We start from the raw sequence: 26,867 nt of genomic DNA, 5'->3' as shown, positions 1-26,867 counted from the left end.
AAAACAAATATTGGAAATAAAAATAATTATGGGTCCCAAATCGAAATAAAAACTACTGCACTCCATGAAGTAATCCCCATTGAAATCCGTTCATTAGTTTAGTAGTCCATTGAGGACAAACATTGTGACACGAGATTTATATATATTATATTATATATTAAGATATGTATTTTAATGACATTGATCAATATTACAATATGAATTAAATTATTGTATTAAAAATAAATACTAAATATTTATGTAGCGACATCTAGGCTAAAATAAGTAAAACAATAGATACCGTTTTCAATATTTTCAATATTTTATATAACATCTGGTGTCGCGTAGCAGCTTTAAAATACAATTTGGAAAGTTTGGCTAGTCGACACTAGATGGCGTTAAAATGCAAATTAAAATTTTTTCACCTAAGTGCAATATGATTTAAATGATGGTAATCAGTTCAACTTTTATTGATTAAACTATCAGAGTTAAGAAATTATAGATATTGTGGTTAATCAAAAAATAAAAAAAAAATATCTTCTTTTACCGTACTCTATCCCATTTTAGTTGGGGTTGGCTCTTCTTATCTATCTTCGCCAGGACGTTCCCTCTAGGATATCCGTCGTCTGCGGATATAATAACTAAAAATTCAATTTAATATACCTCTTATGCAAGTCTTTACCTTTAATAATAATAAAATACTATAATTTATATGTGATTATATTGATAGGTTTTAAGTCGGTTCCTCTATCTATTTCGCATCGAACTAAAGAAGAATTACGCAAATCGGATCATAAATCTCAGAGTACTCGGTGTACATACATAAAACAAATACCGATCGAATTGAGAAACTCCTCCTTTTTGAAGTCGGTTATAAAATATAAAAAAAAATTAAACATTACCTGTGCGAACTTTACGTAAGTACATATTTTCAGGAATCCAATTATTTAAGAGAACTGTTAAATATTTAGTCCTATAGCTCTTAAGAAAATCGTTAAAGGATACACACCTGAGTAGATACATATAAATAAAAATAATAAAAAAGATAAAATAGAACTGATAGAATAGATAGTTGATATTATGCTTGGTTTAGTAGCAAAGCTATTTGAAATGAAAACCAAGGACATACCGATTTCATACTTTAAACAATTATCATTATAAAATTAATTACATTATTAACCGACCTTGCCCATTATGATAACGTTACGATACAAACATCACAAAAAATCTACAGTCACAATACACAAGATAAATTTAAAGTAAATGGTACAAAAAAGACTTGAAAACGTTATTTAATAATATTGTTACGACTACTAATACGACATAGGCAACAAGCTCTCCCCAGCGACTTCATCCATTGTATTCTTCCTTAAATATATTCCTATTGCATTACCCTATATCTTTTTCTGTACCCTTGACAGCAAAATTTCACGTGGGTTGAAGTGTTAAAAGCGAGAAAGGAAACAATTAAGCAAACAATAATACTTGGAGACTTAATTGAGACATATAAAATATTGACGGGGTATTATAATGTCCCTGGGCTAAGCCGTACCTTCATTATGAACCAAAACAAGCATTACAGGGGACACTCGTTAAAGCTATCACTCAATCTGAGTACAACGAATCCCAGACTTCACTTTTTGGCAAATTGAGTATTGGAAACATGGGCTACCACAAACAGTGATCAGTGAATTCCTTTAAGAGTAGACTGTACAAACATTTACTTACACAAGTGCAGTGATATATTCAGAAAAGTTATAATAATAAAACAAACATTTATTTATTGACATAATTTCAAGTCACACAAGGATATCGCAAAATATTCTCTTATTAATAATTCAGGATTTTGGAATAATAGTAGATACTTTTCCAATAATACAAAGTTTACAACAGAATTATATATTTAAAAAAAAAAATTATAAATCTTGACACTTAATCTACAATTCGTCTTTGTCGCTATTGGTTTTGTTACTTATAGAGATAGTCCAATATTTCGGCTCCCAGTCCTTTTCTATAATTTTTTTCTGTATAATACGTTTGTAAACTAATGCTGATAATCTTGCTTTTCTCGTTTTTTCCTCCGTACCGAAGTCCACTTCGTAAAGTCCGAAGCGTTCACTGAAAATTTTATTGAGTTTATATTTTATGCCATAAATAAATTTCGTAATATCTAGTTCAGTAGATGAGACATTTAAAGAGATGAAAATAGCGTGTGTGCATGATTATCAATAATTATTAAATGTAAAATATTAAAACGTTTTAAATTCCGCAAAATTTCCAACTTACATTTATTCCACTGCTAAATATTTAAAGCCGTAAATCCTTGACTACGGATTACACATTTTACAATGTAGTTAATCAATTGATATAAAAAAGATCAAGTGCCAGTGCAATTTCCCGCGAAATATTGTATATTGTATATTGTATATATGGGCGCAAATCGCCACCTACCGTCAATTGTTTGCAACTATTGATATTTATGTTTTAGTTTATCGTTAAAATGAATATATTATTAATGATATATCTGAAATATATAAGATTTAAATACAAATAGCTATTTGTTAACATAAAACTGTTATTTATTAAGGTCTAACTAATTTAATAGACACTGTTTTGACTGTTTAAATTGTTTGATTATGATATGTTTTATTTATTGTTAAAATACTTAATTGAATGTGAAAATGTTCAAATTAATTTGTATTAGAATTAATATCGTTATTCTGTATCAAACTTTATTATTTTATGCATTAAGTCTTTCTTAATTATATTTCGAAACTTGCTTGCAGCGCCATCTTCTTACTTCGTAATGTTTGTTCAAATTAAATGAACAAACTATTATATAAATCATTTGAAGGTATATAAATTCACTAATACATTTATTGAGCTGTATTTAGGAATTATTTTACAACACCTAATTGTATTTGTGTTTTAAAAGAAGTTGTATCTATTCTGTTTCATCTATTGTACGGAGGCTATGTTGCATCTATTGTACGGAAGCTATAAAAGCGGTTGTTGTATGTAAAGACGGTTCATATCTATCTACCAGCAGTTGTGCTTCAATAAACTGAGAAATTATTAGTGTTGTATGTCTTCATGGTGGACCCAGGTCAAGGAAACCCTGGCGTAACGCCGACATATACCTACCCCTTGTCAAACTATAAGATCGATCTGAAGTTACCTGCAGGCGCACCTGTTTGCGCAGAAACATTCTTCTTAGCTATGGAGGGTATAGGCAAGGAGAATCATCTCATAAGGGAGAAAAGTTGTATCTAGAAACTATCCAGCTTAAGCTAAAGGAACAGTTCAAAAAGCTTCCACAATGTCGCTGGTGTAGACATAGGGTATCGTATGAAGTATGGTGTAAACGAATTGAAGTATGCCAAGTTAAAAAATTTAATATTGTTTTCGACTAAACTAGTTAATTATTGAAAATTTCAATAATTTACGTTGTACATGTTAATAATAATGTGATCTAGTAAATATAAACTTAATAAATTATTATAGGGAAACGTCCACCTAGAGTGACTTTATATTTGGCGCTTCTTTTAAGGTCTACCCTAATGCTAACGTAGCGACACTTTTTCATATACCTTTTGATTCTCTCTGCCTCTACCCAGCCCTTCCGAGACACTATTTTTGATGTTATACTTCTTTAGACGCGTTATGAATAAATTATGAGAGTGAGGGTGAAGTTGGTTCCTCAAATTTTCTGACGTTTGCGACATTCGTTATTTTTTTTTGTTTCTTCGTCCATTATTAGGATAGGCAAAGGGTTCAAGCCCGTACAGCTGTATTCGTTATTTAATAATTAATTGTCAAATCCATCGTTGCAAGATTTGTACAATATTGTTCTTTCTACAAACGTAGAATAGCAGGAGGAATAAATAAATTTAAGGATTTTTGCATTGTTAGGTCAAAGAAGTATAACTTCTTGCGTGCATACATAAGTACACACACACTTATTTTTGTAATTGCGCAGCAATTCGCAGCAACTTCAGAGCAAACTTTAAGTGTGGCGAGTGGTAAAAAGATATAACAACATGTAGGTAGTTTTAAAATTTACTAATAAAAGTTAAGAATATCTTAAACATGCATCTTGTTAGCTTTTGTTTCATTAGTAGTTTTGTTTAGTTTTTGGAATTAACCTCTTTTGGTGCATTAGGGAAAAATAATCAGAATGAAGTTATATTGCGCGCGCGCTCACCGTCACGCAAATTCGACAGCCTGACGTTAGTTTGTCAACCTTTGCATCATACTTTAGTTACAATAAGCCTCTTTTAACTCATAATATGTTATCCAAATGTTTTGAGTTTTCTTTAGTGTTAATTCCGCCAATATGTATCTTTGAACAATTCGACATGTGTTTCAGACATCCTCAGGAGATGTTGACTCGCCAAACTCTTAAAGTTATATAAGCCAAAGTTATATTATATATAATATTGGCGGAATAACCACTAAAGAAAACTCAAAACATTTGGATATTAATGGATTTCCGCAATGTAACGCCTACTTCAATAAATCTTCATAATATGTTGTAAAACAAAAACAATAACATTTTTTTATAATTGTATAAAAATAATTGAATGATATTTAAATTCTCATTGGATGTGTGTAATATATTCTTTATTACAATATTTTTCTTTTAATTATATATATCTCTCAAATATATTAGTTATATTATTATATATAAACTAGTGGACCCAACAGACGTTGTCCTGTACACACGTCTTAAATTTGAAAAATCGGTCCAGCCGTTAGGAGCAGTTCACTAACATACACATGAGCAGGAGAATTATATTATATGGGCGGAATTGAGAATCTAAACCAATCTCAAATTCACTGGAACACACAAAAATATCATCAAAATCGGTCCAGCCGTTTAGGAGGTAGTTCAATTGTGAATCTAAACCATCCTCGATTCCCCTTGAACTCACACAAAAGATTTCATCAAAATCGGTCCAGCCGCCTAGGAGGAGTTCAGTGAAATACACACGCACACAAGAAATATATATATAAAGATATATTTTACCTAGTTCCAGCATTCCATTCTACAGTATCCATAAGGCTCCATACAGTGTAACCCTTCACCTGAGCCCCGTCTTCGATTGCGAACAACAAAGCGATCAAATACTGCCGAAGGTTCTCAACCCTGCTCCGGTCATTGAGACTCGTAGTGGTAGACCAGCCTTGCTCCGTGACGTAGATTTGCGGGTAGTCGTACATCTTGTTTATGTATAGACATAGCTTGTAGATGCCGTATGGAGCACTCTGGGGACAAGTTAAGGAGCGTGCAAGTTAAGGAGCTTGCCCTGTACTTCCCCAGGGCATGACAGAAAAGTAAGACTAAAGGCATTTACCAGTTGGAGGCTTCTTTGCACAGGATGCCGGCTAGATTATGCGTACCACAACGGCGCCTTTTTCTGCCGTGAAGCAGTAATGTATAAACATGATTGTGTTTCGGTCTGAAGGGCATCGTAGTAAGTGATATTACTGGGCAAATTAAACTTAACATCCTATGTCTCAAGGTGACAAGTGCAATTGTAATGCCGCTTAGAATGTTTGGAATATTCAAGAATCCTGAGCGGCACTGCATCGTAATGGGCAGGGTGTCAATAACCATCAACTGAATGTCCAGCTCATCACTTCCCTCATTTGCCATAAATAAAATCCTCCATGTCGTCCCTTATTGTCATATATCCTCAATCCATATACACTGTACATATAAAAAGGTATTATTTTAGCATAATATCCAAGTAAGAAATAAAATCAAAAGAAATATCCTACTAATATCTTCCTTTTCTTGGTGTGCGTCGTTCACTAACATACACATGAGCAGGAGAATTATATTATATGACACTGACAATCTTAACCAATTTCAAATTCACTGGAACACACAAAAAAATCATCAAAATCGGTCCAGCCGTTAAGGAGATAGTTCAATTGTGAATCTAAACCATTCTCGAATCCACTTGAAGACACACAGAAAGTTTCATTAAAATCGTTCTAGCCGTTTAGGAGGAGTTCAGTTACAACAGACGCACAAAAGAAATATTATATATATTAAGACTAGCTGAACCAGGAAACGTTGTATTGCCGATATTAAAATCGCGATACAAAAGTAACTGTTGATCGTAGATGGGTGAAAATTTGAAGTTGTATGTATTTTTTAATACTGACTCATAATCAAACAAATTTAAAAAAAATGTCAAAAAAATTAAAAAACAAAATGCCGTGGACCACCCTTAACATTTAGATGTTGTCCGAATCTCAGACCTACCCAATATGCACTCAAAATTTCATGAGAACCGGTCAAACCGTGTCGAAAAAACTTAACTACAAACACCGCGACATGAGAATTTTATATATCAGATTACAAAAGTAATTGGTATAGAATAACCATCATCTATCCGATCGCTCAAATATTCATCTGTGGAGTACTCGTAGTAAGATTTACGACGGAGCTATTTTTTTAATAAAACATTAATATTTATCTATAGATAATGCCGGAACAGCGACTCGAACTTGAAAAAGTGTACACATTTACCCTTAAACCTATTATGTATCATATGAAAGCTACTACAACTAATTACAAGCAACAACAGTCCTTATTCCTTGCGTCATACATAATAATGAATCCATTTAAATGTTATATTAACAATAAATTAAATCAAAATCACTTTATTCATGTAGGTCACGGAAATGACACTTATGAATTAAAAAAAAAAAAATTCTTATTGAATCTACCGCTACTTTATAGATGGTTGAGCTAATGGGAAGAATTGGCAAGAAACTCTTTGCCACTCTTTTATTTCAAGATTTACATTTCCATCGATTTACAAATCGTTTCAATTACAATATAATATGTAAAATGATGCAACAAACATACTCAACAATATAAAAATAATATTCCTTCCTAGGATTGACCAGGCATGAGAAAATCATGAAATAATCCTTACCTTTAACCAAGAGGTCTGCGACTGGATCCACTCCTCTCTGGCAGTTCTTTCAACTGAGATATCATCTTCCAAAGACGGGGCAGGATACTTTTTATTGGTGGCTTTTATCAAATAAGTAGTGTAATGGTTCAATCCCAAAAAATCTGATGATCCTGAAATTAACTTGTACTCAGAATTGCTTATATTGGCTAAGGCCACACCAGTGGGAGTCTCCCTTGCACCGGATGCCGGCTAGGTTATGGGTACCACAACGGCGCCTATTTCTGCCGTGAAGCAGTAATGTGTAAGCATTATTGCGTTTCGGTCTGAAGGGCGCCGTAGCTAGTGAAATTACTGGGCAAATAAGACTAAACATCTTAGGTCTCAAGGTGACGAGCGCAGTTGTAGTGCTGCTCAGAATTTTAGGGCTTTTCAATAATCCTGAGTGACACTGCATTTTATTAGGCAGGTTGTATCAATTACCATCAGCTGAAATTCCTGCTCTTTTCTTCTCTTAAGTTCATAAGAAAAGGCATCGACCACCAGCGGGAAAGCTATCAACTGTTTTGTCGCTAAAGAAACGTATAACAGATATAGATTCCGTGTGAATAAAAGGAATAGTCATAAACCTACAATATACTTGCGCAAACAACAAACAAAGAGTGCGAGAGAGAAGAACATCTCTAACGGAGATACAGCAAGATAGAACCTTTTAAAGTACTCTATTTAAAAATAATTTTTGTATGGAAAAAGGAGGACAAACGAGCGTACGGGTCCCCTGGTTTTAAGTGATCACCGCCGCCCACATTCTCTTGCAACAGAGGAATCACAGGAGGTTTTCGGTCTTTAAGGAAGATGTACGCGCTTTAGTGAAGACGTTTCGTCCCGGAAACACCGCAAGGAAGCTCATTCCACAGCTTTACAGTACGTGGAAGAAAGCTCCTTGAAAAGCGCACGGGGGGGACCACCACACATCTAGACGGTGGGGATGATATCCTAACTTGTGGCGTGTCTTGCGAAGGTGGAATGGGTAGCAGGAATCAGGTGAAACAGCTCTTCGGAACACTCCCCGTGATAAATGCGGTAGAAGACACACAATGAAGCGATGTCTCTACGCAACGCCAAGTGATCCAGCCGTTCACAGAGCACTGGGTCCCAGTGTGCTAATTATATATCCTAAAAATGTTATATTTAAAAATTTGTATGTTTGTAAGACTATCAGACTAAAATGGCAGAATCTTTTTCACATAGATAGAAATTCTTGGTATTAATTCTTGACAATTTTTTTGCAGACTGGTATTGCAATCATTAATAATTGCAAATTTTACTGAATTTTGGTTTATTGATAAGCCTCTTTTAAAGTTTTCTAGTTACAAAGTGTATTTTTTTTTCAAAATCAACAAAGTAACTATTTTTGTTTATTTTTAAAGGAAATTCGAAATTGTTTTCATACTAAGTCATTTAATAATGGCCATTGATTGCACATAAACTTACCTTTGATCAATTTGATTTCGTCAGGAGTAAATGAGGGTAGTCTTGACTTTGCGTATCCTTGTTCTTTACTCTTCTTTGCGATCGTATTTCTGACGCTGAGGGGAAAATCGCCGTACTTTGACCAGATCGGGTTCATATAGAGTCCTATCTGTACAAATAATTTGATTCATAATAATTACTTAAAATTAGAAATCCAGTTATACGATATGGGTCTAAAGTGGTGAGTGGCCTGTGGCTTTAAATAGGTTAATAACCTGTAAGTAACCCTGATCTCTTAGTTAAGGGTCCCGGGTTCGAATCTCGTTAGGTCCAAACATTAATTTTATCTATATATTATTTATACGTATAATACTCCCAGTATAAATAAATAATAAATAAATAAATTCTTTATGGAAATACAAAACATGACAAAAATATAATGAATAATTAGGCTAATCGATGAAACAAAAGGCAAAAGGAAATGGCTCAGCTTCACCTGACATGGAATCATGGATTTATGTTTCCATGCAGCGCTGTTTTTCAGCCATCCCCTCCTCCCTAAAGTGTTGAGTGGGAGTGGATGTATAATGTCTCCCCGATTGTATACTTAAGCTATCTTTTTCACATACTGTAATATTTAAAAAAAAAGTGTTCTTATTACCCTTGGAAGTGTATGTAAGTGTGTGTGGGCGTGTGTTTATGTCGGCATACAGAAAAAATCTTTTAGAGAGAGCAATTTCCAGTCGGTGTGGTTGAATTTTTCCGCAGCAAGTTGATTAGTATGGAGGTTGTAGGTAATTTTTATGTCGGGGAAAAAGAGAAAGTACCGGTGGGAGGCTCCTTTGCACAGGATACCGGCTAGATTATGGGTACCACAACTGCGCCTATTTCTGCCGTGAAGCAGTAATGTGTAGGCATTACTGTGTTTCAGTCTGAAGAGCGCCGTAGCTAGTGAAATTACTGGGCAAATGAGACTTAACATCTTATGTCTCGAGGAGACGAGCGCATTGTAGTGCCGCTCAGAATTATTGGGTTTTACAATAATCCTGAGCGGCACTGCATTATAATGGGCAGGGAGCATCAATTACCATCAGCTAAACGCCTTGCTCGTCTCGTCCCTTATTTTCATAAAAAAAGTAGAACACTGCGTTGTCGTTATTTTGCAGAATACTCAACATTGACCAACATCTCCCAACATTCAATTTTATTACTAGAATACACATCATACGATTTCCCTAAATCGGAACGTAACCTCATCACTTACGTTACTACAATACGAAATTTAACTATTTGACACAAGGTCGCTTCGATTCTCGTTTTGTTACGACAATATGGCTACTGTACGTGTCGCTTGTCCCCACCGTGGTACGTGATAATAAGATATTTACTCTCTCAAACTCTAACACATCTATAAAAATTTAAAACAAATTTTTATGAACGATGCGGGACTCGAACCCATAACCTCAGGCGTTCCGGCCAGTGATCTGCCAACTGAGCTAACCGTTCGAGTGTCGTCATAAAATCTTGTATGCTTTGTTCAACTCTCAGGTTGTTGTGACGATACGTCACTCGAACGGTACGCTCAGTTGGCAGAGCACTGGCACGGAACGCCAGAGGTCATGAGTTCGAGTCTCGCATCGTTGATAAAATTTTATTTGTGTATTAATCCTAGAAGTGAGGGTTATCAGTTTATAAAAAAAGCATAACAAATTGTTCTTACGCATCTATCAATTAAATTCATCACAAATTCAAGAAATACCATGACGTAATGATCCTGTGAAGGCAGATTCAAAATGTTATGATTACTACTAAGTTATTCTTTTTTCCTTAATATTGGACACCTTGTTTAAAATCCAATAAAATGCAAAAAAATAGCATCAACTTAGCGGAATCAACACTAAAGATATTAATTTATAACATTTTAAATAACTGTTATAACACGCCAGTTAACGCTTCAAACGGATTTCAAAATCAACCTATATATTAAGAGTTATTTGCTTATTTATTAGTAAGTATAAGATTTATTAAATACTTACGGTAAATTCTCTATATTTTTCAGCAGCTTGTTCATTTTCGGTTTTATTATCGAACGTATCTGGATAATTCAATAACAACGATATACCAACCTCACCTGAAACAGTTAACAATTTAAATCAAAACTCTTTTGCTCAAACTGGCCTTTAGTCACTTCACTTTTGAGTTGTCATTACATATTTCATTTAATTTACTGAACGACTATCGGCCGTTCCCAATATACTATCTACAGATAGAGATTAATTACTACCTTCTACTGTCAGTAAATAGCTGTCAATAATCTGAAGCTGTCCTACGTATCACCGTTTAATGACAAGATCTTATCTATCCATAGTTATGACCAATATAGTTATAGTCCAATGCTTTATGTCGATAGGTTATTGAAATGTAAGTAAGCGTAAAAGGATAGGAATGTCTACCTCTAGTATGTGAAACTAAGGATAGATAGGATGTTGCAAACGACCGATACCCGATAAGTAATTCTTATCGCCTTATGTTGGGACGCGTGCTAAACGTCACTACGTAAGCTACACGTCCTCCTATTGACAGACAGCGTGTACGGAAAAGGTGAGTTACCGCGGATAAGTATATTGGGACAGAAAAGTAAACGATAGTTACGATTTTTATCTTAAGTAGCCCATAACCGGAGATAGACTGAATATTGGGAATGGCCGTAATAGGATTTACTACTTAGATAATTTATAAGTCTAGATAGAGTGTCTTGCTGTTAGACAATCGATAAAAGCAGACCAAGAAAATATATATAGGAGAAATTATTCAATGTGCTGTGCGATTTGTATGACACTTTGTGCTAGTGTCTTTTGATTTGCTCAAAATAGAGGTTAGTTCTAAACTCAATTGTTTTCGACATTTTCACAGCTGTCATAGTCTATCTAGACGTATAAATGATCTGTAAATATTTACTAATACAATACGTATTTATCCATTCCTACTGTTTTTTTTTATGGAAAAGAAGTACAAACAAGCGTACGAGTCACCTGGTGATAAGGGATCACCGCCGCCCACATTGTCTTTCAAGAAGAATCACATGAGCGTTGCCGGCCTTTAAGGAAGATGTACGCGATTTTTTTGAAGGTATCCATGTTGTATTATCCTGAAAACACTGCACAAGGAAGTTCATTCCACAGCTTTGTAGTACGTGGAAGAAAGCTGCTTAAAAACCGCACCCTACTCTGTGGTAATATTATACTACAGAAACTCACTGACTCCTTTTTAATTCAAGTTTAGTAAAATCAATGTTATTTATTATTTATTTTATTTAGAGCACTGATTTTGCGAGCTGTTTCTGTGCCTTAGTTCCACGCCGGAACTCGTTTTAAAAAAAGACTCGTGTTTTCAATGTATCCATGCACGGAGATCAGCCATGGACACCCGCAATATCAGAAGTTGAGGTAAGAAGATCTATTCTTATCTAATTCTCTCATTCTCTCATTAAGAATGCTGTTGCAGTTCTTAATAATTAATTTCGTGATACAATTAAAATTTCATGCGTCAACTCGTGGACTTTTATAGTTAATTAGTCATTGTATTTATTGGATGCAATTACTAATTATGACAGTAATCACGACCATCATGTTCACGAAGCATCCTTACATAAACAATGAATTCAAGCTCTAAAGGTTGATGCATCCGATATACGATAATTTATATTTATGCAGTTTATTCTTTATTATTTTTTATGAAATATTTCATATGTAACACACTTTTGTTTTATAACTACGTACACGATTCATATATTGGATGTAGCACCTTACAAACAATTTCTTTTTATGTGGTAATTGATACACCCTGCCCATTAGAATGCAGTGCCGCTCAGCATTGTTGAAAAACCTAAAAACTCTGAGCGGCACTACACTAATTGCGCTTGTCACTTCAGACCGAAACACAGTAATGTTTACTCATTACTGCTTCAGGGCAGAAATAGGCGCCGTTGTGGTGCCTATTTCTGATAATCTAGCTGTAATCCTGTGCAAAGGTTATGCAAAATATTAAGCTAAAATTGTAAAATATTCTATTTGATTTAAAATAGCCATTGGCCATTGGCCATTGTTTTTCTTGTATGTTCTTCCCACGAGGTTACTTTTTCCGAACATAGTGGTAGATTCAGTTATTTAAAATAAATATTTATAATGACGTTTCTATGACTTTGCCTTCATCATTGGCTGTATAAAAACTTACCCTTATATATCTTCTTGTAAGTACTCTCATACAACCTGTACGCCTTAGCATGAGCGACTAGAACATTTTTCACACACAAATAGTCTCCAATCCCAGTTGAGTTGATCCCCGGTGCTAAAACCCCCGAATACGTCTCAAAGCAAACTGTAGTCGGATTGTTAATCGTTATCCAAAGCTTCACTCTATCTGAAAACTTCTCGAACAGAACCTCTGCGTAATCTTCGAACCACTGGCTTACAAGAGGGTTGGTCCAGCCGCCTAATTCTTGGAGGTTTTGGGGTAAATCTAGATTGTACATAGTAACCATAGGCTGTATGTTGTATTTCAATAGTTCGTTTATCAAATTGTCGTAGTATTCAAGACCTGCTTCATTTATCTCGTTGGCTAGACCTAGAAATTATAATAAATTAATTATTTCTCACCCATTATGCTTTATATTTGCCATACTAGTTTGTAGCTCTTCATTGGTTTGACTAAAAAGTTTAATGTAATATTTAGTAGAAATAATACGAATCTGAATCTGCCAGTAGCCAGATAATTTTCACTGATATCAACTTTGCAATTATTTTCATTATTGACTCGACTTATTATATGAGTATCTGTGTTTTTAATATAATTAAAAAAATAGTAAAATTGATTTAAAAAAACTAATGAGTTAAAAACTACCAATAAAAGATTAAAAGATTCAATTTACCATTTGGCAACACTCGCGGCCAGGAAATAGAGAATTTATAGTGATGTACTCCCAACTCTCTCAACATCTCCACATCTCTTTTGTATTTATGGTAGGAGTCACAAGCCTCATCACCGTTCCTGCCATCTTTGATCATCTCCGGATGAGTATGGTGGTATCTGTCCCAAATACTTTCGCCTTTACCTTTAAACAGAACAATTAATTTAGATTAAGACAATGTAAGCGGCTCTTGTTACTATCGCGGGAAGAATACTTCCCCAAAATTGTTTTTTGACCTATTCTCATAACAAAACGAGAAAAGGATCGAAGCAACCTGAAAAAGTAAAATTTGGTATTTTTGTAACACAAGGTGAACATACAGTTTCGATTGTCATGAACGCGACGATTTAGGGAAATCGTATGATGCGTATTCTCGTAACAAGACTGAACGTCAATTGTTGGGAGATGAGATATTCTGCAAAATGTTGATTATTAATGCAACAGATGATTAAAGTATTTTTTATAGTTAGTGTTAGTTAGTCTCATTAAATCATGCTGTCCTAGTGATTTAAGAAGTTTGACAAACTCGATAAACCCTTGGGCTATTTTTAAAGCTATAATTCTATTTGAGGTCCAGTCCATTAATCTGTGAAGTATAGCTACGTCTCGGCTGGGAAATCCTTCTATCAATCTAACTGATCAATCTGCCGGAAATATATGTATAATTGTGTGAGTAATTATTTAGTTCATCCTTGCCTGGTATTTTCAGGTCATTACGACATGTGTACATTTGAAGAGCCATCGTTTTGTTGTACACACATGGCACATTCAGCTGACGGATATGATAGTGCCCATTACAATGCAGTGCCACTCAGGATTCTTGAAAAATCCATAAATTCTTAGGGGCACTGCAATTGCGCTTGTCACCTTGAGACATGTTAAATCTCAGCCCACTAATTTCACTAGCTACGGCGCCCTTCAAACCGAAACACAATAATGCTTACACATAACTGCTTGACTGTTGAAAAAGGCGCCGTTATGGTACCCATAGTCTAGCCGGCATCCTGTGCAAAGGAGACACCCACTGGTAAATGCCCTAAGTCGCCTCTTACGACACCATTGGGCCTGACCCTTTCGTATTCTTTTAATGCCCCGGGGAAGCACAGGTATTCAGAAGACCTTTAAGCACGTCTGTTCTCCAGTCCCATAGATAAACGAATACTGATTTCTATCAATAACTGATTTTATTAAATACTATTAAAATCCTACCATCTTTATCCCAAGCACCTTCCACTTGATATGCTGATGTGGCAACCCCAAACGAGAAATCCTTTTTGAATTTCCTCACTCTATTGTCAGCCCAGCTATGTGATTCCAAAACACTGAAAATTATAACATTTTTGATAGTAATATGTTAAAATTTTTAATTCAATCACACTTCTCTTCTAAATTAAAATATTTATATTCAAAATAGGTTATAATATCACTTATTGAAAGTCAAAACACCCATTCGAAACGGGTGCAAAACAACTCAGTGGGCTTCTTCTTCTTCTTATAAAACATGGTTAAAATGTAATATCGTACAATAAAATTTATTATTTGATAGCCTGAGAGTGGTCGCTTCATTCCCAATCTGTGGTATCTTTAAGAAAGTCATATATGTTACAGTAACCTTTACCACACAAAGGTTTTTCATTATGTTTATGTCAGTTTCTAGCAAATTGAGTTATGTGCCTATGTACATACATAACATTATCAAGAATATATTGAGAGGCAACAGTTAATATGTTTATTTGTTCAAATTTTTATCTTAATGATTCTTTAGGACCTAGGTTATAAATAGCGTGAATAGCCCTCTTCTGCAGCACAAAGATGATATTGATATCGGCAGCATTGCCTCGTAGCAATATACCATAGGACATAATACTATGAAAATAACTACAGTAAACTAGTCACCCCGTATCTTTATCTATGTCGGTTAATTGTTTAATCTTTTTAACCGAGTATACTGCAGAACTAACGGCCGTATTCAATAACCTATTCCACTTTCGCACGACACGCCACAAGTAAGGATATCATCCCCACCATCTGGATGTGTGGCGGTCCTCCACAGTGCGGTTTTCAAGGAGCTTTCTTCCACGTACTACAAAGCTGTGGAATGAGCTTCCTTGTGCGGTGTTTCCGGGACGATACGACATGGGTACCTTCAAAAAAAGCGCGTCCACCTTCCTTAAAGGCCAGCAACGCTCTTGTGATTCCTCTGGTGTTGCAAGAGAATGTGGGCGGCGGTGATCACTTAACACCAGGAGACCTGTACGCTCGTTGGCCTCCTATTCCATAAAAAAAAAACCTGCTATCCTTAGTTTAACTTACTAGACGTAGACAAATCTATCCTCTTACGCTTACTTACATTTCAATAACCGATTGACAGATAGATTACCAATAAAGGCCGTATAACTATATTGGACATTACTATCCATAGATAAGATCTTGTCATTAAACGGTGACAGCAATGTATCCGTAAGTTAAACTGAGGGTATATAGGTTATTGAAATCGGCCGTAAATCTATAAAATAATCCGTCAATATGGGGGCCCGATTGTCATTTGGAATCCAGAGTAATCTAATTAAAAGTAAAGAGCTCTTGAACTGTCGCATTTCCAGTATATCTCCGATTTGATACGATACAAAATGTACGCCTAGATTTAAAATAAAAAAAGAAAATAGAGGTGAACTGTTCACGCTATTTTTTCAATGTAATCTCAGCTGTCATTTATCTCGACGTATAAATTATGTAAGGTTTCATAAAAAGTGAAAGAAGCTCGTCTCACACAGCCAGTTGTAGCTTTGAGTGCCTCATCACGGCGAGAACTCACTGTAGAGCTATGTGACAAGCTATTCGCCGCGAAACATTTTAAAATGTGATTTTAACACAGTACAGTGTGGTACAGCCCTAATACCAATAAATATGTGTTGTGCAAAAAATCACCCGTATCTCAGTTTTGACATATTGTTGTAAACAACATTTTGATTTTAGATAATAATACGTATCAAATAGCTGCCAAAACTTTTATCGATAAAATATATGAAAACATAATTCTGATATGTCAATATTTTTTTACGATAACGGATACCAAATATGTTTAGAGAAGTCATAATATTACTAGCTGACCCGGCAGACATTGTAACCTACGCCTTCTGTATAAAATTCTCGTCTAATATATTAAATTTTTGAAACCTAAGGCCTATGTCACGTGTAGTGTAGCTTCCCAACAGTGAAAGAATTTTTCAAAATAGATTCAGTAGTTTCGCAGTTAATGCAAACAAATAAACAATCAAATCTTTCCACTTAATTACATTAGTGTAGATATATAATTAATGGGCAATTATTGCATTTAAAACCAACGCCCTTGTGGTTTTTCCGGTATCTTATAAAAGAAAAACAATGCCCACTCAACAATTTGTGCATTCACGAAGGCCCAATACAATGTTTCTAAATGAATATTTCTCATAACCTCCACTAATTTAATGAGAAATGTCTGAAATTTTAGACTTCTATAATAGTACGTTGCAACAAAATATATGCTAGGCTATGCTATTTTAGGCTCCGAATATGATTTTGTCCCTATTGGCGTCGAGACCCTTGGTCCGTGGGGTCCTACCGCTATAAGACTTTCTAAGGAATTAGCAAAAATAGAACAAAGAGCTGGCAGCTACCTCGGACAAGGAATTCGGCTAGCTATTCAAAGGGGGAACGCTGCCAGTATCTTAGCAACCTTTCCAAAAGGGACTCCTTTTAATAATACATTTTAGTCATCATATTATATTTTTAAGGTTTTTTGTTTTAGGTTCATTGTTCTAGTATTTTTTTTTATTTCTGTATATGATCTATTATAATATTATGTATTAACCATAATAAATAATATATATGCTCATGAACGGGTGCTGCTTGTGGTGCTTCGTCGGTCCTGTCTTCTTCAAAAAGGAGGAGGTTCTCAATTCGTTTGGTATTTTTTTGATGTATACATGATCACTATGACATTTATGATGGCAGTTAATAGAAAAGTTTCTTCAAGAATCTGCTATAGTTATTGATATTTTTTCAAAATATCTTTCGGTATCTCATACCGACAATTATTTCACAACCTATAAATGAACAGAGATTGGAACTTGTGGACACTACGGTCTTGGGTATCACGGTAGATAAAAAGCTTCAGTGGGGTCTACATATTGCCCAAGTAGCAGATAGACTCAGCTCTGCGGCATACGCCGTTAGAAAAATTAGAGATTACACGAATGTTGCGATTAGATTAGATTAGATTAGATTAGAGATTAGTGCACTTCAGTTATTTTCACAGCATCATGTCATGCTGCTGACATTGATATAGTGTTTGCTCTGCAAAAGAGAGCTGTTCGTGCTATATATCAGCTTGGTTATACACAGACTCTCAAAGTAAAATTTAAAGAAATAAATATTATGGCTGTTCATTGTCAGTACATTTATAAAAATTTAATACACGTTCACAAGAATGCTCCTAATAGTGATATTCATTATTGTAACACTAGAAATAAGGGATTGCTTGTAACTAATTCTAGTAGCATCATTTATAAAATGTTGTTGTTTTTCAAATTTTATTTGTATATTAATCCTAGAAGCGAGGGTTATCACTTTAAAAACATAACAAATTGTTTAGATTTACAAGAGTGAGTCCCAGCCACTGTTCAGGCATTATCTATAAATAAATTTAAATGTTTTATTAAAAATGGCTCTGTCGTAAATCCTACTACTTCACAGCTTAATGAATATTTATGTGAACCGACAGCCTAGGACTAGATTATGACTTTTTTATAGCAATAGCAATGACAATACAATATTGTATATTTAATTAAAAAAGTGCAAAAAAATAATACTGGGAGAGTTTCTTGCTTCTTCTCTCTCAGAGGGCCATTTGTTTCCGAAGCTGTAGTAGTATATAGTATATTAGAAGTGACATCAAAAAGAATCAATTTTGAGGGAATAAATGCCTTTTTAACTAGTGTGTCCATAAATATAACTACAGTTGGGGCGGCTGCTTCAACTGCCGAAGACAGCAAACGTCGCAAATATGTCTGTCACAGTGAGTCATACATCTTTGTGCCGTTTGATGTCGAGACACTTGGTCCGTGGGGCCTAGAGGCGTGGATAATGTAGGTAAAAAGTAATAACTACGCGTTTCATTAGGGCTAATGGTAACCCAAGCGCTGGCAGCTATTTCGGAAAACGGATCAGCCTAGGCTATCCAACGTGGAAATGCTGCCAGTATTCTTGGTACGCTTTCCCGTAACGATAGTTTTAATTTAATATAATCATATTCAAATTCAAATATTTTTATTCAAAACTAAGATGTAATATCACTCATTGAAAGTCAAAAACTACCCATTCCAAAATGATAGCCTCAGACCTGAGAAGAATGGGTGCAACAAACTCAGCAGGCTGTTTTTTTCATCGTAAAAATATGTTTACAAAGTAATATTGTACAATTAAACTTATTATTTAATAGCCTGTGGGTGGTCACTCCATTCTCAATCTGTGGTATCATCAAGAAAGTCATTTATGTTATAGTAACCGTTACCACACAAAGGTTTTTTAGCAATTCTTTTGAATAACGTAATACTTTTGTTTTGAACATTTTCTGGGATCTTGTTGTAAAAGCTAATACATCGCCCCACAAAAGACTAACTAACTCGACTTAGCCGAGTAGTAGGCATAGTTAGTTAATTAGTTGTTAACATTTTGATTATGACAGTGTCTATTAAAATTCACCTATATGCCTGTGAACATACATTACATTATCAAGAATATATTGAGAAGCAACCGTCAGGATGTTAATTTCTTTGAATCTTACTCTCAATGATTCTTTAGGACCTAGGTTATAAATAGCGCGAATAGCCCTCTTCTGCAGCACAAATATTGTATTAATATCGGCATGGTTGCCCCATAGCAATATACCATAGGACATAATACTAATGAAATAACTAAAGTATACTAGTCGCGCCTTATCTATGTCAGTTAATTGTCTAATCTTTTTAACCGCGTATGCTGCCGAAGTCTGTTCGCCAATCCTTCAATATGGGGTATAGTCTTGTAAATATAGTTATAAGATTTATTTTAATTGAATAAATTAAATCACTGCTACTTAAAACAATAATTTTTTTTGTAATTCAAATTTCCCGCTATTTCACATATTTCTTTAGAGGTACCTATAATGTAATGGAATGGGGTGATATAAAAAACATAATTAACGTGATTGCCTTTCACAAAGTGGGTATAAACAATGTTAAAATTATTCATAATGTACTTCACGTATCAATTACTATTAAAAGTAGGTAATTAAGTATTTAAAGAGACTCGTTCCTAAGCTATTAATAAAATGCTACACAGTAAAATGCTACTAATTACATTAAGTTTCTTATTCAAAGATAAAAACAGTAAGGCGATAAATTAAACGTATTTACTAAGTTATTACTCACCAGATCGAAAATAACGTAAATAAAAACAGAAAAAGATTCATTTTATAATTTTCACGAGCACTTCAATACATAGTTGGTAAATACTTGTTTAAATAAGTGATAAGTAATCTGGATAATTATAGAATCTGATTATTATAGCTTATCAGACGAAGCCACATAGCTCTTAGAATAATTATCAATTCGAGCCGATAATCGTACTGCGAGTGGAGTATTATCAACACTTATGCAAAGAATTAATAAGTAGGTTAAGGTGCGAATATACAGACTGGTGAAACATAATGTGGAATATGACATTAATTAATTAACACGATCCATATAGCTGAATGGTTAGTAACCCTAACTGTTTTTGTATGAGGATAAAAATCTAAAAGGCATAAAGGCATATAAGGAAAATATTTTCTCAAAATTGATTCCTATAGAATTCTTTTTGATGTCATTTCTAATATACTAGATACTACTACCGCTTCGGAAACAAATGGCGCTCTGAGAGAGAAGAAGCGGCGCAAGAAACTCTCCCAGCATTATTTTTTGCGCTCTTTTTAATAAAAATATACAATATTGTACTTTCATTGCTATTGCTATAAAATAATCATAGTCTAGTCCCAGGCTGTCGATCACTTAGATATTCAGATGTGGAGTAATAGGATTTACGACAGAGCCATTTCTTTATAAAATATTTAAATTTATTTATAGATAATGCCTGAACAGTGGCTGGGACTTTATTATAAAAGTGTATACATTTACCCTTAAAGCTATCATGTATCTTATGAAGCCCACTAGAATTAGTTACAAGCAATCCCTTATTTCTAGTGTTATAATAATGAAAATCACTATTAAGAGCAAAAAGGTGACGATTTTTATGAACGTATATTAAGCTTTCATAATATTTATTTCTTTAAATTTTTCTTTGAGAGACTGTCTATAACCAAGCTGATATATAGCACGAACAGCTCTCTTTTGCAAAGCAAACACTATGTCAATGTCAGCAGCATGACCCCACAGTAAAATACCGTATGTCATGATGCTGTGAAAATAACTGAGGTACACTAATCTAGCGGTCGCAATATTAGTGTACTCTCTAATATTTCTAACATAGATAATATTTCTAGCAGAGCTGAGTCTATCTGCTAGTTGGGCAATATGTTTACTCCACTGAAGCTTTTTATCTAACGTGATACCCAAGAAGACCGTAGTGTCCACAAGTTCCAATTTCTGGTCATTTATAAGTACGTTGGTTTGTACCTCCGCTGTGTTTGGTGTAATGAACCGTAAGCACTTGGTTTTTTAATGTTTAAATGCAGATTATTCGTCTCAAACCAACACACTATCTTTGAGAGTGCATTGTTTACCTCGTCATCAATATCTGCACTTCGTTTCACTCTAAGAATAAGTGAAGTATCATCAGCAAACAATACAATCTCATGGCTATCATCTACCACAAACGGTAGATCGTTAACATATATAAGCAACAGGAAAGGACCGAGAATAGAACCCTGCGGAACCCCTTGGTTTACCCGAAGACCGTTTGCCATTTACATCGACTATCCGAAATCTTTCGCTTAAATATGATTTAACAGATTAAGGGCTCTATTTTTTACTCCATAATGCTTTAGTTTTAGGAGTAAATTTTCATGGTGGACGCAGACAAATCACAAAAAATGCCCAATGCATCCTGTGACTCTTCCCAGGCGTCAAAGAGGTACTCAATGAGTGTAGTACCCGTATTACTTGTTGATAAGCCCCTGGTGAAACCAAATTGATTTTTGTTCATCTATAATAACATCCCAAAGATAATAAGAGAGGTATCGTCAAATAGGAATTTCTCATCTAAATTGAAAATATACTTTAGTAAAAACTGCTTATATTCATTAGACGAATATTTTCAATTAAAAAATTGTAATTTTTTATTAAAATAATATTAATATATAATACTGCTACTAATCTTTTGATAAATTGTTATTATTGTAACTAATTATTCAGAAATGTATTTTGTAAAATTTGCACGTCATAAATGTGGCAAACATGTACTTTATAATATTTATGTACGTGGGTAACACTGAAAATGTTTAGAACTGGCCAGTTAGGAACATTGCTCATGATAACTTTTTTTGAGTTTCAGTTTTAGGACTCTTTGGTAACCTAATGTAGTATATTGCGTTCATTTGTCATTTGTTTTTGTGAATTAGCGGCAAATCTAAGAATCTCGTTACAAGTGAAAATGAACCTAATGCGAGAAAATTTTTGGTCAATGATTTATTATGACTTTCGTTGTGGGCTTACTCAACAACAAAGCTATGATAGGCTGCGATTAGCATTTCTTAATGAAGCCCCATCTCGTGCCACTATTTACAATTGATTTAACGAGTTTAAGCGTGGACGTAGTAATCTCAATCATGATCCGCGTGAGGGACGTCCTTAAACAGCGATAAGATAAGAGAGTGACCTATCAGCAGATACGGGCAAGCCTAGGCATTGGTATGAGTCAAGTTCAAAAAATATCACACGAACATTTAGGCGTCAGGAAGCTTTGTACCAGATGGATTCCCCATACTTTAACCGATGACCAGAAACACCTTCGCATGGACTGGTGTCGCTTATGTTAGATAAGTTCAACGGTGGTGACTCAAAAGCTGTATTTGACATCGTTACAGGTGATGAAATCTGGATATATTACTAAGAACCCGAAACCAAAAGACAATCAGCTTAGTGGGTGTTTCGTTGCGAGGATCGGCCAACTAAGGTAAAGAAAGGAAGAAGTCAAGGAAAAAAGATGATTTCCTCATTCTTTGGTCGGAAAGGTCATTTCGCGACAGTTGTGCTAGAAGATGGAAGGACAGTTACTGCAGACTGGTATGTTAATCGCTGTTTGCCTGTTGTCTTAGATATAAATTGATATAAATAAATGTTCTAAAATTCATCACTAGTAATTGTTGTTAACTAATATACATAATTTAATTTTTACCAAAATATATTACCGAATATATTATAAATAAATAACATGCTTACTCCGTATTGTTATTAAATAAATATTAATAGAAGTGAAACACTGTTCTGCTAAATAATTCACGGATAAAGCTTTGGAAAAACCCAATGTCAATCAAGAAAACCCTGATGAAGAATAAATTTACTCTAAGCTGTAAATATATGGTTAAAGGAATTAATAACAATATTTAGTATTTATTAAGGAAACACGTAGAAGAAAACAAAACAAAGAATTCTCTATGTCCTAGTACGATAACCGGTCCGAACTTTTTATGGTTCTAAACCTTGGCTGATACCCACGTAATAGATCTCATGGTTCTGCGAGTCAGTTAGTTTGTAGCGCCCGATCCAAAAAGTAGGGGCGATAAAATAATTTTAACGTGTCTATCTGTGTGTGTGTATACTAAGTATAATAACTACGTCTCTGTGTTGGTCTATATGGAATTCAGCTTTGGGCCTAAAGAGAAAATATGTGAAATAAAATATAAATTACACATTTTTATTTAAATATAATTTATATATTCTCAATAATTGCAACGAGACTTTTAAAGCATATCAAATTAGTTAAATTATTTATTTCGTTATAAACTTTATTATTACAAACGGCTTTACTAACGTTTCATTGGTGCGGGTACCGACTAGTCGGAGGTTCATGGGTTCAGCAGGGTGAGTGTAGGGGAGGTACGCGATAACGTCCCGTCTCATACAGCGGATTTGCGCCCGCAGTGCGCGGCTTGACAGGGCGGGGGCGCGGGGTGCACCGTCGGTGATTCGTATTCTGTTTATTCTATTCGCGTTCACGGTTGAGCAAAATGTACCCACAGTGTCCACGATATAATCATCGGCTTTTTGGGTTTTATTGAGAGGTGCGCTTAACAACACGGGTTTCCAAGTAGGTGGCAGAGCACAAACCTTATCTCTGTTAAAATAAGGTCGCTGTTCGATTTTAATGGCTACCAAAAGCTTGTGAGACTTATCGCAGGCCAATACTTTATCGAACCTTATATTATAATGTGCTATACATAATGCATGCAAAGTGGATGTGCTCGGTGAGTCTACTAGTTTCATGTTGTGTCCCGTTTTTCCACTGTAGTTTTGCCTCACTAGTCGGTACCATACGGCTTAAATGATCATTAACTACGACCATTTAAACCGTATTCTTATTTAATAATTCAAATAAGAATAATTATTTCCGATATTCGATTTCATTGAAACAAAGCCTATGTATTCTGTTCACAATTATCTGTGCTCTATACTCTGTGCACCTGTGAAAACTACATGAACCATTCCGTCGTTACAGAAATGTGCGCTACAAAACATTGAAAACAAACAGACAGAGATACAATAAAATTCTTTAAATAAAAAGTACATTTTTGGATACCTTTTGAAGCGCATTACGCGCACGGATAATGAGAGACTAAGTACATCTTTATATATATAATTCTTCTGTGCGTGTGTATGTCACTGAACTCCTCCTAGACGGCTGGACCGATTCTAATGAAACTTTCTGTGTGTATTCAGGTGGATTCGAGAATGGTTTAGATTCACAATTGAACAACCTCCTAAACGGCTGGACCGATTTTGATGATTTTTTTTGTGTGTTGCAGTGAATTTGAGATTGGTGTGTGTCTTCAAGTGGATTTGAGAATGATTTTGATTCACAATTGAACTACCTCCTAAACGGCTGGACCGATTTTGATGATTTGTTTGTGTGTTCCAGTGAATTTGAGATTGGTTTAGATTCTCAATTCCGTCCATATAGTGTATTTTAGAGGACTCCTTCTAACAGCTGGACCGATTTTTCAAATTTAAGACGTGTGTCCGAAATTTCCGACAGAACAACGTCTGTTGAGTCCACTAGTCTTAATAATATATATATTTCTTGTGTGCGTGTGTATGTCACTGAACTCTTCCTAGATGGCTGGACTGATTTTGATGAAACTTTCTGTGTGTCTTCAGGTGGATTCGAGGATGGTTTAGATTCACAATTGAACTACCTCCTAAGCGGCTGGACCGATTTTGATGATGTTTTGTTTGTTTCAGTGAATTTGAGATTGGTTTAGATTCTTAATTCCGTCCATATTATATGATTCTACTGCTCATGTGTGTACAGGACAACGTCTGTCGGGTCCACTAGTAATATTATATATTCTAAATTAATTAAAAGGCATAGGAAGCATTTATTTTCTCAAGATCGATTCCTTTAGAATTCTTTTTGGTGTCATTCCTAGCACTACCACCGTTTCGGTAACAAATGGCGCTCTGAGAGAGAAAAAGGGGGGAAGAAACTCTCTCAGCATTATTTTTTTGCGCTCTATTAAATAAAATATACAATATTGTACTGTCATTGTTATTGCTATAAAATAATTATAGCTAAGATAAGTTCAGAGCCACTTTTTAATAATAAATTTAAATTTATTTATAGATAATTTCTAAACAGTGGCTGGGACTTTATTATAAATGTGCATACATTTACCCTTAAAGCTATTATGTATCTTATGAAGCCTACTAGAATTAATGACAAGCAATCCCTTATTTCTTGTGTTATAAAAATGAAAATCACTATTTAGAGCAAAAACGTGACGATTTTTGTGAACGTATATTAAATTTTCATAAATGTACTGACAATGAATAGTCATACTATTTATTACTTTAATTTTTTCCATAAATGACTGCCTATAACCAAACTGATATATAGTACGGATAGCTCTCTTTTGTAGAGCAAACACTATATCAATGTCAGCAGCATGACCCCATAGTAAAATACCGTACATCATGATGCTGTGAAATAACTAGAGTACACTAATCTAGCGGTCGCAACATTCGTGTACTCTCTAATTTTTCAAATGACTTTAATTGAATGATTCAATAATTCTTTGCCACTCTTAACATACCAGCCGTTTTAGAGCCAAATGATATTCATTACCCGCCATGATGGCAAGCGTCTTGATGGAACTAACCTAGTGCCATGGGCACGGAGAGGGGCACTGGTGTGGGCCATGACTTGCGTCGACATTCTTCTCATATCCAAGTTATGTCATTTGGTGCTGAGGCTGCTGCTTCGACTGCCGAAGACAGCAAGCATCGCAAATATGTCGGTCTCAGTGAGTCTTACATCTTTGTGCCCTTTAGTGTCGAGACATTTTACCCGTGGGGGTGCGGAGATTGTACAAAGTAGGTACTATCTTCGCGCCTCATTAAGGCTACTGTAAACCCAAGCGCTGGCAGCTGGTAATGATAGTTTTATTTTAATGTAATCAGAGTATTATAAATACCGTTATAAGATTTGATTTGTTTGAATAAATATAAGATGTATAATTGTTTACGTTATTCTTAACAGTAGTCATAATCAGATCAATGTCAGATAACAAACCGGATTGTACGATTTTATTTTATGTAATAGATATAGGTATATAGGTAGGTACAAAATATTTTCTCGTCTAAGCACAAGATGGACAATATAGGTACGTCTAGCTTTCCGTCTTTCTCCGTCATCAAATAGAACTAAATTAATTGATCGAATGAACTCCATTTTAATGATGTTGTTAACAGTTATCTCAAAGTATCTGATCTAATTCGATACTTGATAACTAAATTGTATACTTACATCTTTATTTTAAACATACCAAAAACTGGTTTAATTGTTACACTGAAGACATTTATGAGAAAAAAAACTACGTTTCAAAAACCGACTTCAAAAACTGAAAAGTATCAAATAACTAAAATTTAATTTAATAAACCTTTACCTTTAATATTAATAAAATGCTATTATTTATATGTGCTACCTATTGATAGGTTTTAAGTCGGTGAGCCCTGAACAAAATAAAACTTAATATTATAAACAGCTTACTTACTGTAATTATTAAGGTTATCTGGCCACGCGTGTCTGTTCGCTTGGGTTTGGAGTGTAGGTATTTTACTATTACATTTGGCTTGATTTGATAACCTCCTCCGTTTTGAAGTCGGTTATAAATAAAAAAGTTAACATTCTGAAAATGATACCACGAAAATGGCACATTATTGACAAATTTATTTCAATTCATAAATTTATTAATAAATCGTTGGATCCTCGCCCCGCGCTCT

At 34.6% G+C, this 26,867-nt stretch overlaps 1 protein-coding gene across 1 annotated transcript; it reads right to left on the bottom strand.

Moving 5' to 3' along the window:
• Positions 1 to 1,862: 1,862 nt before the first annotated feature.
• LOC126979733 (myrosinase 1-like) lies at positions 1,863 to 19,930 on the bottom strand. Its single transcript, XM_050829233.1, has 9 exons — positions 19,803 to 19,930; positions 14,563 to 14,675; positions 13,315 to 13,497; positions 12,621 to 13,010; positions 10,424 to 10,518; positions 8,409 to 8,556; positions 6,936 to 7,087; positions 5,009 to 5,247; positions 1,863 to 2,097 (listed from the first exon to the last, which is right to left on the bottom strand). Exons 1-9 carry the CDS (start codon positions 19,841 to 19,843, stop codon positions 1,917 to 1,919), a joined length of 1,542 nt encoding a protein of 513 aa, XP_050685190.1. The 5' UTR covers positions 19,844 to 19,930; the 3' UTR covers positions 1,863 to 1,916.
• Positions 19,931 to 26,867: the final 6,937 nt, after the last annotated feature.

The sequence above is a fragment of the Leptidea sinapis genome, chromosome 4, assembly GCF_905404315.1.
Source record: "Leptidea sinapis chromosome 4, ilLepSina1.1, whole genome shotgun sequence".
Taxonomy (NCBI): domain Eukaryota; kingdom Metazoa; phylum Arthropoda; class Insecta; order Lepidoptera; family Pieridae; genus Leptidea; species Leptidea sinapis.
This window is presented reverse-complemented; position numbering and strand designations above follow the sequence as displayed.